At 40.5% G+C, this 13,802-nt stretch overlaps 1 protein-coding gene across 1 annotated transcript in view; it reads left to right on the forward strand.

Annotated features, from left to right (window-relative positions):
* NOX3 (NADPH oxidase 3) overlaps window positions 1–12,246 on the forward strand; it is a 58,332-nt gene extending 46,086 nt beyond the window's left edge. Inside the window, exons 12-13 of the mRNA XM_060114976.1 lie at window positions 711–835; window positions 12,120–12,246. Coding sequence (XP_059970959.1) covers window positions 711–835; window positions 12,120–12,246 — 252 coding nt within the window. The remainder of the gene's footprint in view (window positions 1–710; window positions 836–12,119) is intronic.
* The last annotated feature ends 1,556 nt before the right edge of the window (window positions 12,247–13,802 follow it).

Below are 13,802 nucleotides of genomic sequence, written 5' to 3' on the forward strand. Positions count from 1 at the left end.
ACACATATCCCAGCAGGTAAGAAGCAAGAATCCTTCTTACCTACCAGAGTTCAGCATGGGCTGAAACAAATCATAGCAACTTAAAAAAATCATCACTAGGCACGGCTATTCCCCAGGCTCTTATTTTGTCGACCACTTGATGCCTGGGTGCTTTCGTCTAATTTGAAGGCAAGCCGTTGGCCACAGAGCTCCAGCCATGCCCCTTGCTACTTCTGGCCACTTCTCTGCCTGCCAGACTCAACATCCTCCCGGCACTTGAACCTGGACACAGACCGTTTCACTCCAGTAGGCAGATCTCACCGTAAAATCCAGCTTTACCCTGGGCGTTTTCTATCACTTTAATCTGTCAGAGCCCTTCTCAAATCCCCAGGATTTACTGTGAAGTGAATGGGGACAGAGCTAGAGATTACTTTTTGAGAAATTTGGCAGAAAAAAAAAAAGGAAGTAGCTTAGTGCTTGCTTTCCTTTACCCCTTTTTACCGTATTACTCTCATCCTTTCAAGAAAAATCTTTCCAGGCTCACGTTTCTGCACATCAAGCACATAGAAGGCACTTTGTTTCAATAGAGCCCAAGGTAGACTACAAAGAATTTCCTATAAAAAGTTGTGTATTAAATCTACAAATGAGCATAATTACTTCATCCTTCATTTATTAGAGGTTCGTTTTCTTTTTCCTCTAAATGTCATCTGATACCACAATTTTTACTTTAGGCCTTTCACATAGCTTTGCACTGGGATGAAAATACTGACGTGATTACGGGCTTAAGGCAGAAAACCTTCTATGGAAGACCGAACTGGAATCACGAGTTCCGGCAGGTAGCCTACAGTCACCCCAGGTAAGGCAGCTCTCTCTCCTCTGCCTGTTGGGAGCCTCTGTGGAGAGACAAAGCCTCCATTGCTGCTGGAATGGAAAGCTCTCGGGCACAAACCGGTTAATCTGCAGCAGTGGGCCTCTTGTTTAGAGATAAAACACTCACCTTAGAAAAGGAGGTCATGGGATGTTTCAGGAACCACAAACCTCTGCTTGAGCAGATTACAACATCTGACACTTATCAATTCCATTGAAATTTTTCACACTTAAACCCAATCGAAGATGGTATTTCTTTTTTCTTAAGTTTTATTGAAGTATAGTTGATTTACAATGTTGTGTTAATTTCTGCTGTACAGCAAAGTGTCTCAGTTATATATATTCTTTTTTATATTCTTTTCCATTATGGTTTATTAGAGGATATTGAACATAGTTCCCTGTGCTGTACAGTAGGACCTTGTTGTTTATCCATCCAACGTATAATAGTTTGCATCTGCTAATCCCAAACTCCCAGTCCATCCCTCCCCCACCCTCCCTCCCCCTTGGCAACCACACATCTGTTCTCTATGTCTGTGAGTCTGTTTCTGTTTCATAGATATGTTCATCTGTGTCGTATTTTAGATTCCATGTATAAGTGATATCATATGGTATTTGTCTTTCCTTTCTTACTTTCTTCACTTAGTATGATCATCTCCAGGTCCAGAAGATGGTATTTCTTTTTCTTTTTATTTTTATTTAAATTAATTAATTTATTATTTTTTTTATTATGATCACCTCCAGGTCCAGAAGATGGTATTTCTTTTTCTTTTTCTTTAAATTAATTAATTAATTTGTTTATTTTTTATTATGATCATCTCCAGGTCCAGAAGATGGTATTTCTTTTTCTTTTTCTTTTTTTTAAAATTAATTAATTTATTTATTTATTTTTGGCTCTGTTGGGTCTTTGTTGCTGCACACGGGCTTTCTCTAGTTGCGGGTACTGGGGGCTACTGTTCGTTACAGTGCGCAGGCTTCTCATTGCAGTGGCTTCTCTTGTTGTGGAGCATGGGCTCTAGGCGTGCAGGCTTCAGTAGTTGTGGCACGCGGGCTCAGTAGTTGTGGCTTGCGGGCTCTAGAGCACAGTCTCAGTAGTTGTGGCACATGGGCTTAGTTGCTCCATAGCATGTGAAATCTTCCCGGACCAGCGATCAAACCTGTGTCCCCTGCACTGGCAGGTGGATTCTTAACCACTCTGCCACCAGGGAAGCCCAAGATGGTATATCTTAAACTCCCTATGCCTTCAAGAAGTCTTGGGTGAACACAGTTGACCTCTAATTACTCAACTGGAGAACTCACTTATGCCAGACTCTAAACTATATCTAGCATATCTAGCAAAGCAGACAAAACTACTCTACAGCCAAGCAGGGACTTGGGGTGGTAGTAAGGACCCAGAAACTGGAGTCCTAGTGCCTGGGTATAAATCCTACCTCTGCCGTTACCACCAATTTACCATGAACAGGTTATTTAACCTGGCACTGACTTAGTCCCCGTCTCCGTAAACTGCAAATAATAAAACTGTTTACCTCCTAGGCTTCTGTGAGGATTAAATGTGAGAATACTTATAAAGAGCCTAAAACAGTGCTTTGAGTTCAGTAAATGTTAGCTGCTATCATTAGTATTATTATTTTAATTATTACTATTATTATTATCATTATATGTAGAGGAAGAAGAGCATTTGCTCTGGGACTATAAGGCAGGAGTGAAGGCTGATTCTAGAAGATACTGGCTATGTGACCTTAGACAAGGCCTCACTATAAAACATGAATGATTCTATGCATCCACAGTGTTATTTTCATATTTTATTTTATTTTATTATTTTTTTTTTTTCTTTTTGTGGTATGCAGGCCTCTCACTGTTGTGGCCTCTCCCGTTGCGGAGCACAGGCTCCGGATGCGCAGGCCCAGCGGCCATGGCTCACGGGCCCAGCCGCTCCGCGGCATATGGGATCCTCCCAGACCGGGGCACGAACCCGTATCCCCTGCATCGGCAGGTGGACTCTCAACCACTGCGCCACCAGGGAGGCCCTTATTTTCATATTTTAAAGACGCATAGTATGTTGAAGAGTTTCGTAAAGGGCCAAGCACTAATATAAATAGTTGTTGTTATTCTATATCACCTAAATCAGTCTTTGTTTTGAACCCAATCATCTACACATCTTGAAAGTAGCCTGTCCTAATATTGTCTTTGTTTAAAGAATAGTTTCCACATTTGAGGAAAGTCCTGGAGGGAGCAAGGGAGTGTGCCACGTGGACAACTGGGAAAGAGCAAAAGGGCGGCACGTGCCAAGGCCCTGAGGCAGGATACACTGTTCCTGGCATGATCCAAGAGACCAGTGAGGTTGCGGAACACAGCGGTTGAATGAAAGAGTAGCAGGAGAAGGCATTTAGGAGAGACAACTAGGGAAAAGTACAGGTCATTTTACTTGGATTTTACTCTGAGAGGGGAAGCTACTTGAAGGATTGAGCAGAAGAGTGAAATAATCCATCCATTTTATGTTTAATTGGATCCCTCTGGCTGCTATAAGAGACGAGATTGTAAGGGGCCTTGGACGGAAATGGAGAGGCCAGTGAGGAGGTGGCCTGGATTGGGGGGGCCACAGTGGAGGTACTGAGAAGCCTTTGGATTCTGGATATTTTTTGACGGTAGAGCCAGCATGACTTGCTAATGGGTTGGATGGGAAACACGGCCCAAGCTAGAATGGAGTTCCCAACAGCCGAGATGAGGACAGCTGTAAGGAGTGGTTGGCAGGCATGGGATGTCAGGAGTCCAGTTTCTCAACATGTTTAGCTTTAAGATGCCTGTTATACATCCAGGCAGGGATTTTGAGTAGGCAGACGAATATGAGTCAGGAGTTCACGGGAGAAGTTCAGAATGGAGATACATGCTTGGGAGGTGTGAGTGTATAAATTGTGTTTGGGGCCATGAAACTAGATGAGATGGAGAAAGAAGCAAATATAGATTGATGAGGGTTCCAAGAACCACAGTATTTGGAGGATAGGGAATTATATTGTCTATTTGCAGGTTATGGAGTTCAATATATATTATTCATCACTATTTTATTAATCATGTTGTTTAGGTCTTCTGTAGAACCCATTTTCTATCCATTTTATCCATATTGAACCAGTAACAGTAAAAAAAAAAATCTACTAAGGTATTTCTGACTAATTTCTCATTTCCTGTGATTTCCCTGTTGTCTTCACATCTTTCCCCCCAGTTCTGGCATTGATGCTTTGTGGCCTGCCTTCACAGAGATTATTGCTTCATTCAACTTTTTGTAGTTCCCTAGCATTTTTCTGCTCTCTGGAATACTTTTCTGGTGAATATTATTCCTCTTTTGGTCAATTTGGATGCTGTTTTATACTTTTTCTTATATTCTCTTTGTGCCAGAACTATTCTACTTAAAAAAAAATTAGTTGTCACTGAATCTGTTAGACTTCCCTGGACCAGCTATTTGAAGGAGGTTTGGTGAGGAGGGAGGTGTGCAGGAGGGACCAGATGGCTGCCCAAGGTTCATAACCTATCCAATTCCAGTGGCTTCCTTTGTGTGAATTCACTCTGACCTAAACTGTCGTGCACTGTGAGGCCCCCGGCCAACCCGTCTGCACCCTATGCCCAGGCAGCCTTTGGGAGAAACCCTGGACCCAAAACAGTGTTCACTGCAGAGGCTCTGACCCCCTGACCCCACCATGCCAGTGTCAACCCAGGGAGGAGACAGAAGGAGTGCCTGTGGGGACTTACTCCTGATCTTGAATTGTCCTGAGAATAAAAGACTTCCAAAGGGAAAGGCCCACAAAAGCTTAATCTTTGGCTTCAGGGTTAAGGGAAGGAACGAGTGGACCAGCTGCACTACCTCTTCCTCACCTCGGGCTCAGCTTCAGATGCCCTGTAAGAGCTGGCCAAGCCCCATGAAAGTGGCCTTGGGACTCTGCAGGCACCACTCCTGAAACCCAGCTGCTTTATTTCACCTCTTGCCTTGACTCTTGCTGACATTTGGTCTAGAATCCAATTCTCGCCCTCCATCCGTCCAAATGTGGTGCTTTGAACCCATCCCGGCTTCTGGAGCCTCAGAATCCAGTTCCTCTGTGCTCCTTACTCAACACCCAGTCCTGGCTCCTAGACTCCCAGCCTCCTCTGAGCCCTGAAAGTCACCCTTCATCTCACGCCCATCCAGTACTTCTTGTCCAGAGGCAGAGACTGGATTATTATATCTGCAGTTTCCTTTAAACATTATAGGTCGAAAACTAACAAAATGTTACAAGCTTCTATGTTACGATCGCATTGGTATTTTCTCCTTTTGGAAAAAAACATCTATTCATGTGATAAATGTTTTACACTCAGTTTTCAATTATCATGAATGTTCCCACGTTGCAGGCTTTTGACGCGGACACGTATATCTTGGTTTTTAAGTTTTTATAGATGAGACTGCTCTTTGCTATGATTGTCCCTCATTGACTCCTCACATTGTATTTGTTTATTTGTGTTACACATGAAGTTTGCAGCCCAGTGGGAAGGCCTTTCAGACCAAACCATTTAACTACCTCCCTTCCCTCAGAAAGGTGTGAGCCAGAAACACAGCATCAAGAGACCAGGAGTGGAACTGAGTTGGCACACATTCTGTCTCCAAAATTATATTGCATCGTGCTGAAAAGTGAGTCTGCCTAATTTTGCAGGGAGTGAGGAGTAGAGAAGAGTTTGAAGGTGGGAAAACTATATAGCTGTCACTTTTCTCGTTGCCCTTGTGAGGAGTGTGTTCATTCCTTTTCAAAAGCCATAATCAACGTGTAGTACAAACATGTACCTAAAGCCCAGTTGAATCATTCCGCACAGCTGAAAACTTGTGGAAACTCTCTCTTCCTAATGGATGACTTCATCTCTTCCAGAGTAGAAGAAGGCCCCAAGATTTGGATGTCACTGAATCAAGCCTCTATATTATACTCCCTAGCCCCAAATTCTAAAGATAGTGTATTTGTAATAGATTTAGACTCTAGAACACTGCAACTTGTTATATAGCTTCAACTATCAATGCACTTAGTATCAGACATGTGTAGGCAAAGATCAATGATCATTTTATCCATAGAATGCCAGATCCCTGGGAAGAGACAAGTCACCAGTAAAACGCTTAGCACTACTCTTCCAAAAGACCTTTTAAATGTCCTCCTTAAAATTTTGTTTTCTGCTGTGTAAAGAAGATTTATGTTTAATGAAGCTTTTAATGAAGAAATCTCAGAAAGAGAATGCCAATAGAATCTAATTTTTAAAAAAGAAAATCTAATATTGAGAAGTATTTCAATATCCTGGCCTTTGTCCAGATATAAATAACACACACAATTCAATTATTGTTCTGCACAAAGGACAACGTCACATTAATTTTCCTCAAGATGGTTATTAAAGAGATAAACGGTATGTTTCCCCCTGATTATGTCAAGGAGATGTTTGTTCGCTCCCAAGCCTTCTTGGCTACTCTTATAAGACAGGTCTGTCCTGTCATTAGCTCAGATCTTTTGGCAAAGATGGGCCATAAAGAATTGGTGTATTTGTTCGTGGCCTCAGAAAAGGTTCTTTGTTCTTGAGGGTCTTTGAAATAGGCTGTCAACCATTTCTACTCATCAGCATGAAGCCAAGGATTCTTAGGGCTTACTCTTTTAAAAACATTTACCTGTTCACTTAAAGCTGGACTCTGTTCTTGTTATAAGAAGAAGGAGTTGAATCAAAAGACTAAAGGGAAGAGGGGCAAAAATGTTTTTTTACAGAACATGAAAAACAGCACCAAAAATAAAGCTTGAAGGGAAGCAGATCAAAGAGAACAGTGCACGCTATAAAGGAAGCAGAAAATTGCAATAATAACAGTAATAGAGAAACAAATTGATGGGCATCAAAATGAAAACAAATAAGGAAAGGGAAAGAAAAAATTAAAAAGAGATCAAAGACCAAGAGTAGAAAATAGGAAAGTATATTCTGTTGTTTTCATGTGCAATTAATTTTCATAATTGTATCAGCTGTATTACAAAAACACAAGTATATTTTAAAAAGAAGATCAATAAATAGCAAGTGGATATGTAAAAAGTAAGTCTTTTACTGATACGGCCAAACTCACACACGTGACAATTGTTGTATATTGCTTAAGTTAGACAAGCACAGAAAATTACTCTAAACACAAAAACAATGGAAATTATTGTCTTAATTAAAATAAAATAGGTTAGTTAAATACATACAATACATACACTGATACCTATGTCTTATTAATCTTTAGAAATGTGTATCTTATACAAAAATAGAAGTTATATTTCATTTTTTGTAGATGTTCTCAATATGTTCCCAAGCTTTTGGCAAATGTTCAGAAAATCAGGAAATCGTTTCCAAGAAGATAAACAGAATGAAAATAAATATATCTTGATCACATCTAGCTACTTTTTTGATAAACACACATTATGTGTGTACCCAACCTTCTGGATTTGTAGATCAGTTGTTTTTAATTAATTGAATAAAATGATTCCATAAGACTTCAATCTTCGATCTTACATTTCACATAATATTTATAGTTTGCCACTTTTGACTTATCTACTAATAACTTCACCATGCCTTTTAGGCATAAAACTTTATGCAACTAATTACCATAAAAACTTTGAAGGTTTGGCCATTTTTTTCATAACTTCAGTAGAAGTGTTTCTTTTCTCTTGAAGGAAAAAATAAAGAAGAATACTACCATTTGTTAGAACAGCACAACCCAGCCCAACTGTGAAGGAAGGTGCCAATTTACCATAAGATTGGGAGCTTCTAATCCATGCTGCATGAATGTATTTTAGAACACCCATTGTTTTCAGAAATATAAAAATACCTTTATACTAAATCGAGTAAATGTGTCCATCTGGAACCACATTTGCTTGTGTGCACACCCTCCAATTCTCATTTGTACGTGCATATGTGCAAAATGTTTTCAAATGATATTTTTAAGAAATTAACATTCTGATTATAGCACACAAGTCTGCCTATCTAAAAGGATATCCTAAACATTCCTTACATGACTAAATTGTTCAGAATATTCAAAGAAATAGACTTAAATGGAAATCCCACACAAAATAAATTATAGCTTCATAAGAAAAAGAAAGCCACCATAAACTTATGACTGGATATTATTAGCATACGTAAATATACCTTTGCACCAGAGGACATCCAGCCCTCCAGTTATAATCAAGTGAAGATTCAATGAAAATTACTGGCACTATTCCATTTGTGGCAGGTGGGATTAGGGAGGTGGGTGAGCACAGGGTGGATTTATCACTATTCTGCAAATTTTCTTTGGTGATATTATCTATGAAATCATTAGATATGGCAAAAATATTTGGATATTTCTGGATGAAGTATTTCAGTGTGAAGGTGTATATTTTTTAGTGTCTTATCAGAGAAGGGGAGGGGACAAGATTGGCAGAAACATGGCTCTACCATTCCCAGGGATCCAATACCACGAGTCAACTGCTTTCATTTCTCTCCCCTCTTTAACCGTGACATCCTCAAGGGAAGCAACTTTATCTGTGCTCCTCAGAGCCAAGCACAGTAACCAGCATCAGCAAGTGAAGGGACCCCAAGAGGGATGAGGAAGCTAGGACAAGAGTGCTGACTCGACAAAGAAGATGGAGCTGGTGGAAAGAGCTAGAGAAGTGTCTCAGCCGTGAGCAAAGCACCATTAGGGACGCCTGTAGCCCCTAATCAACAGCTGAGTAATTAGGATGCAGAGAAAAGTAGTAGAGCAGGCTGCTACAAATCAGTTGGGAGATGGGTTTAAAAAAAAAAAAAGGCCAACACAATTATCATCTGTGGTTATGAAAAAGAAGGTGTTGTACAAAATATAATTATGTGCTGAATCATTTGGAGGCATTTCTAATGAAAAACATTCTCTAGGAAAGATTAACCAGAAGTTGTGTCCATTGTCTGATACCGAGCTTGTAGCTCTTGTTGTCTTCTTTCTAAGCCTCCATAAATCCATGGGAAGCTTCTGTTTATCGATTTTATTTGCAGAATGCACTCAGGGCATAAAGTAATTTGATTTTTTTTAAATGGGGTTTAGGGTCTGCCCCTACAGGGTTATAACTTACCAAGCATAAAAGCCAACACAGAAAAGCAAACATACAATTTAAAGAGAGCAGGGCTCAAGGCAGCAGAACCTGGGAAGTCAGCAAGATGGTGGGATTACTCCCAAGCACACCCACTCTCCCATATATCTGCTGGGCGGAAATCTCCTGGGAGGTGACATTTTGGCTGCCTTTCAGGCATGGCATCGCTGAACTGTTCTGAAAAATGCATCAAGCCCACAAAAAAAAGCACAATAGTTATCTAGCAAATAAGAGGGGGACAGGAGGATTTTCTTTATTGTTTATCAGAGCTAAAAATAATGCTGTTCATGTTAACCATCTTTGCAGCTTGTGTAAAATGTGTCCTTTTCCCATGAAAGTCAGCAGCCCAGACTGATCAATGCCGCTAATGTTGTCCCTGATCCAGTGCTTCCCGTGTGTGCAAACTCTGCAGCTTGCAGGCTGTAAACTGAAGAATAATGCCTTGTGTTTTTATACTTCTTTTAGAGAGAATCTCTTTTTTTTCATTCTGCGCAATCGTGGATAATTAAAGTTTATAGAAGAATTTTTTCTTTACCAACCCCATTAGGGTTCTGTTGCAGTTGTCCGTTGCCTCATAAGAGAAAAAAAAAATGCTGTGGCATCTGTGCCTTTACCACTTTGTGGGGCTTCTCAGCTCCATGCTTCACAGTAAGCCTTCGTGATGAGAAAGCTCCATATTTGAAACCACAAACGCCGAGGAGGGGAAGCAAGACAAGCAAAAGAATGCCATGTGTGGGGACAGTGATGCAGAGAGAGGTAGTGAACCACCGGCCTTCCCGCCTTAGTGGAAGGTAGATAATGAATGGCCTTTGTGAGACTTTTTGGTCATTGCATAACCATGACAGTTACATAAATACAGAAACGTGTGTACTCAGCTGTGTAATGTAGTAGCCACAGCTTCACAAGAGGCAGGGTGACTGTGAACTGCTGAGGACACCAGTGGTACACCTGGCAGCCAGCAATCAGAATCCTTTGAAATGGAGTCTTAAAGGCAGAGCAGCAAAGAGCATCTTCACGATCTGCAAACAGTCACCATGGCTGCAAACAAAGGGGCAATCTTCGCCTGTTGGGAATGGGCCAGTGGGCAATCTCTTTGGTGACACCTACACTAATGGAAAAATATCACCACCCATAACAATGTCTTTGAATATATAGATGCAGGATGCCTCAGGACAGCAGACTCCCCACTGGGAAGCGTTTTGCCTGACCCATGTATCATTCAAAATGTTGCAGTCCAGAACTCAAAAAACCTAGTGCAAGAGTGCTGATCCAGGAAGTCTGTAATCACTGCTGGGTTAACACCCCACATCGCATCTTGTGGTCAGCCTCGTGGAGCAGGCAGACATCGTGTGGGTCATAACATAAGACAACGGTTCCCAAGAGCTCACCGTGTGCTACGACTGGTCTGACCCTCACAGAGGCACTAGGAGTTTGGCATAGAACTGTCCCCATGGAGAGATAAAGAAAGGGGGGCTTTTAAGAGATGAATTAACATGCCCTAGGTTTCCCAGCAACGAAGTGGTGGAACCAGTAGCACTCTTAACCATTGGGTGATATTTCCATAAACACCTTGAAAGTGCTTCATTAAGTCATAAACATAATTCTTCCAGTGGGCAATACTTTCTGAAAAAGTATTTTCTCAAATTTAGCCATGGGAATGATGTCTTTAAAAATAATACTTATACATTTTAAACATACCGTCATTTACAAATGAATCCACTTGATAAGTTCCTTTGAAGCTAGAGTTTGAAGTGTAATTGAACCATCAATTTCTACCATGGATATTATGGTCCTGGAACACATAATTAAATGTGGATTCAATACATGGCAGAGAATCATATTAATATACAAGCTAAGAAGAATGAGACTGTAGAGGCATTTCCCAACAAAAACGGTCTGAGGAGGTAAAGGTGGTGTAATGAGCCGGTCCCGGAGTCTGAGGAATTTCTCTAAGACAGTGTTTATCAAAGTGTAGCTCATACTGCCATGTGCTTTAATGTCACCTGGGGGCCTTGCTAAAAATGCATTCCTTGGATTCAAGCCTGGGACTCTATGTTTTAATCATCTGCCTAGATAACTTTATGCACAGCAAAGTAGGAGAACTTTTGATCCAGACTAGAGCAACTAATTAAGCTTGTGCCAGAGATTGCAAAAATACTACAGGGAATAGTACAATGCAAGCTAAGGGGAAAACCTGGTCTCTACAAGTCCCTGTAGAGACAGGCCCCTCCCGATTCCCGGAGACAACCTGAATCCTGGTGCTGACTCATTGTTTATATATAACGAGAGCTGGCAGTTGTGTTTACAAGAGAGTTGAGCAGCCCTGGGATAGTCACTATATGCAGAAACACCTCTTCAACACTGTTTTCTGAAATGCCATAATTAGAGATGACAACTTTGGGGTGACTCCATTTTCAGCCATGTGATTTTCCTTTCCACCTCTTCTTTTTGACCTTCCTTGAAAAGTAAAGTAATTCCAAAGGGAGAAATAAACTAAGTTGCTAGAACTTTTGTGTAAATGTTATCAACTATGAAAAGGCAGGGTTGAATAACAGTAATAACTAACACTTTTAAAACCTTTTGGAACGTATCATTTCATTTTGCTTTGGAGAAAACATACCACGTAGTCGTTATTAACTTGGCTTTAATCATGCGGAGATTGAGGTTTAGAGTCTTACTCAAGACCCCGCAGATAGTAATGAGCAGAGCCCTTTATTCATTCCTTCAACAAACATGTATTGAGTGTCTCCTCTATGCTGGATACTATTCCGAGCGGTAGGATTACAGTGATGAGTAAAACAGACCAGGTGCCTGCTCTCAGGGAGCTTACATTCTAATCACCAATCCAAGACGTGGACCAAAACTCCAGGCGTTCTCACCTCTATATTGAAATGCCCTCACCTGCCCTCATGGCCCCGGCCAGCCTCAATCTTCTTGGTCTCACCTACCTGTGTGATGCAGGGCGTAACAGCACTCTGGGAACCTGTGGGAGAACGTGGTACTGAAAGTAGGAGAAAAGAGTCTAGGAAAAAAGGAAGTGGGTGGAGAAAAACAAATACATAAAGTCACAACCACGGCTACTCACGGACTGTACCATTCTGTCTTGGTTCCTGGCTGGCCTTGCCCTGTGTAACACGTTCTACCCTTTTCTTACCTCTATTGCAGCAGTAACATTGGAGTGTTCTTCTGTGGACCCAAAGCTCTCTCAAAGATAATTCAAAGAATGTGCCGCTTATATTCATCAGCTGACCCCAGGGGCATTCATTTTCATTATAACCGAGAAAGCTTCTAGACTTTGGAGGAAAAAATCCACATGTTGTGTAAGCGGCTACAATCATATAGGTCAAGAGTTGGGAAACTTTTCCCATAAAGGACCAAGTAATAATTATTTCAGATTCCGTGGACCACATGGTCTCAGTGGCAACTACTCAACTCTGCCATTACAAGCACCAAAGTAGCCCCAGGACCTCAACAAATGGGCATGGCTGTGTTCCAGCAAAATTTTATTTATGGACACCGAAATCAAATTTCACAGTATTTTTCTTCTGTCATGAAATATTCTTCTTTTGATTCGTTTTCAACAATTTAAAAATGTAAAAGTCATTCTTGGTTCATGGGCTGTCCAAAAAACGGTGGGCCAGATTTGGCCTGTAGGAGGTAGTTTGCTGAGCCCTGATATAGGTCATCTTTCCCAAGCTTGTTTTCATGCTTAACAATATGTCCAAGTGGAGACCAGCATGGCTGCTTGGCTCGAAGCCTCCTTTAGAAGTCATTTCAAATTTCATCTCCCTGATGGCAGAGACATCTGCCTTGTATCTAAACCTGATCTTTTCTGCTTTAAACTTAAGCTCCTTTGTGCTTTTTTTCATCCTCTATAGATCTGAGAAATCACCAATGGAGGTTATCTTTCACAAAAATCCTTTCTATACTTGAAAATGATAATAAAATCATCCTTTACCTATCCCTTTTCTAGTCCAAACAATACTGAACTCTTAACTTTTCAGCCTAGGATATCTACCCTAGCACTTCAATCATTCTTGTTGCCCTTCCTCAAATCCATTTTCATTTCTTCACATCCTTTTAAAACGTGTTGACTAAAATGAGACAATGTTCTAATCTAAGCATGACTAGTAGTGGCTAGAAGTGTGATGTTTTTTTAGAGCTTGTGTGACGTATGCTTTTCAATACGACTAAATTCTGTTTGCCTCTCCTTCTTTCCTTCCTTCTTCCCTTGATTCCACATTCTTTCTCACTCTCTTTTAACAAATACTTTTCATTACTATCACATTTTGATCTGTGATCATCTTGACACTTATACCCCAGCTCAACTTCTGCCCCACAAACATACTGGGATTTTTTTTTTTATACTCACACTGAGCCAGTCTTTCCATGCCATGCAGCTCTTTTACCCCCAAAGTGTTCACAAAATAATCCTCATAGTGTATAGTTTTATCTACTATTATCAATTATTTTTTTAGAACTTTTCTTTCTAATAGTTCAAGATTGTTTTCAAGTCTAGCACCTGTGACTAATACTGGTATTTAGCTCAGTAATATCTATAGATTTAATTAGTGATATCTCAAACCTTTTGTTTAGATGTTCAAGTTTAGATTCTTTTGTTTAGATTCAAGTTATCAAATCCAAAGAACTCCATCATGAATTCTTGTAACTGCCTGTTAATGTGAGCACCCACTTGGGAATATGTTAATAATAACTAGCCATTGAGAATGGCACATCACCCTATACTTTCTTAGCTTAAAAATAACATGTCATATACAATGAAACAAAAGCATTTATTGAAATTAAAATAGACTGTTTTACAAATGCTTCTTATCTTTGTAGACTGCC

The sequence above is a fragment of the Mesoplodon densirostris genome, chromosome 12, assembly GCF_025265405.1.
Source record: "Mesoplodon densirostris isolate mMesDen1 chromosome 12, mMesDen1 primary haplotype, whole genome shotgun sequence".
Classification (NCBI taxonomy): domain Eukaryota; kingdom Metazoa; phylum Chordata; class Mammalia; order Artiodactyla; family Ziphiidae; genus Mesoplodon; species Mesoplodon densirostris.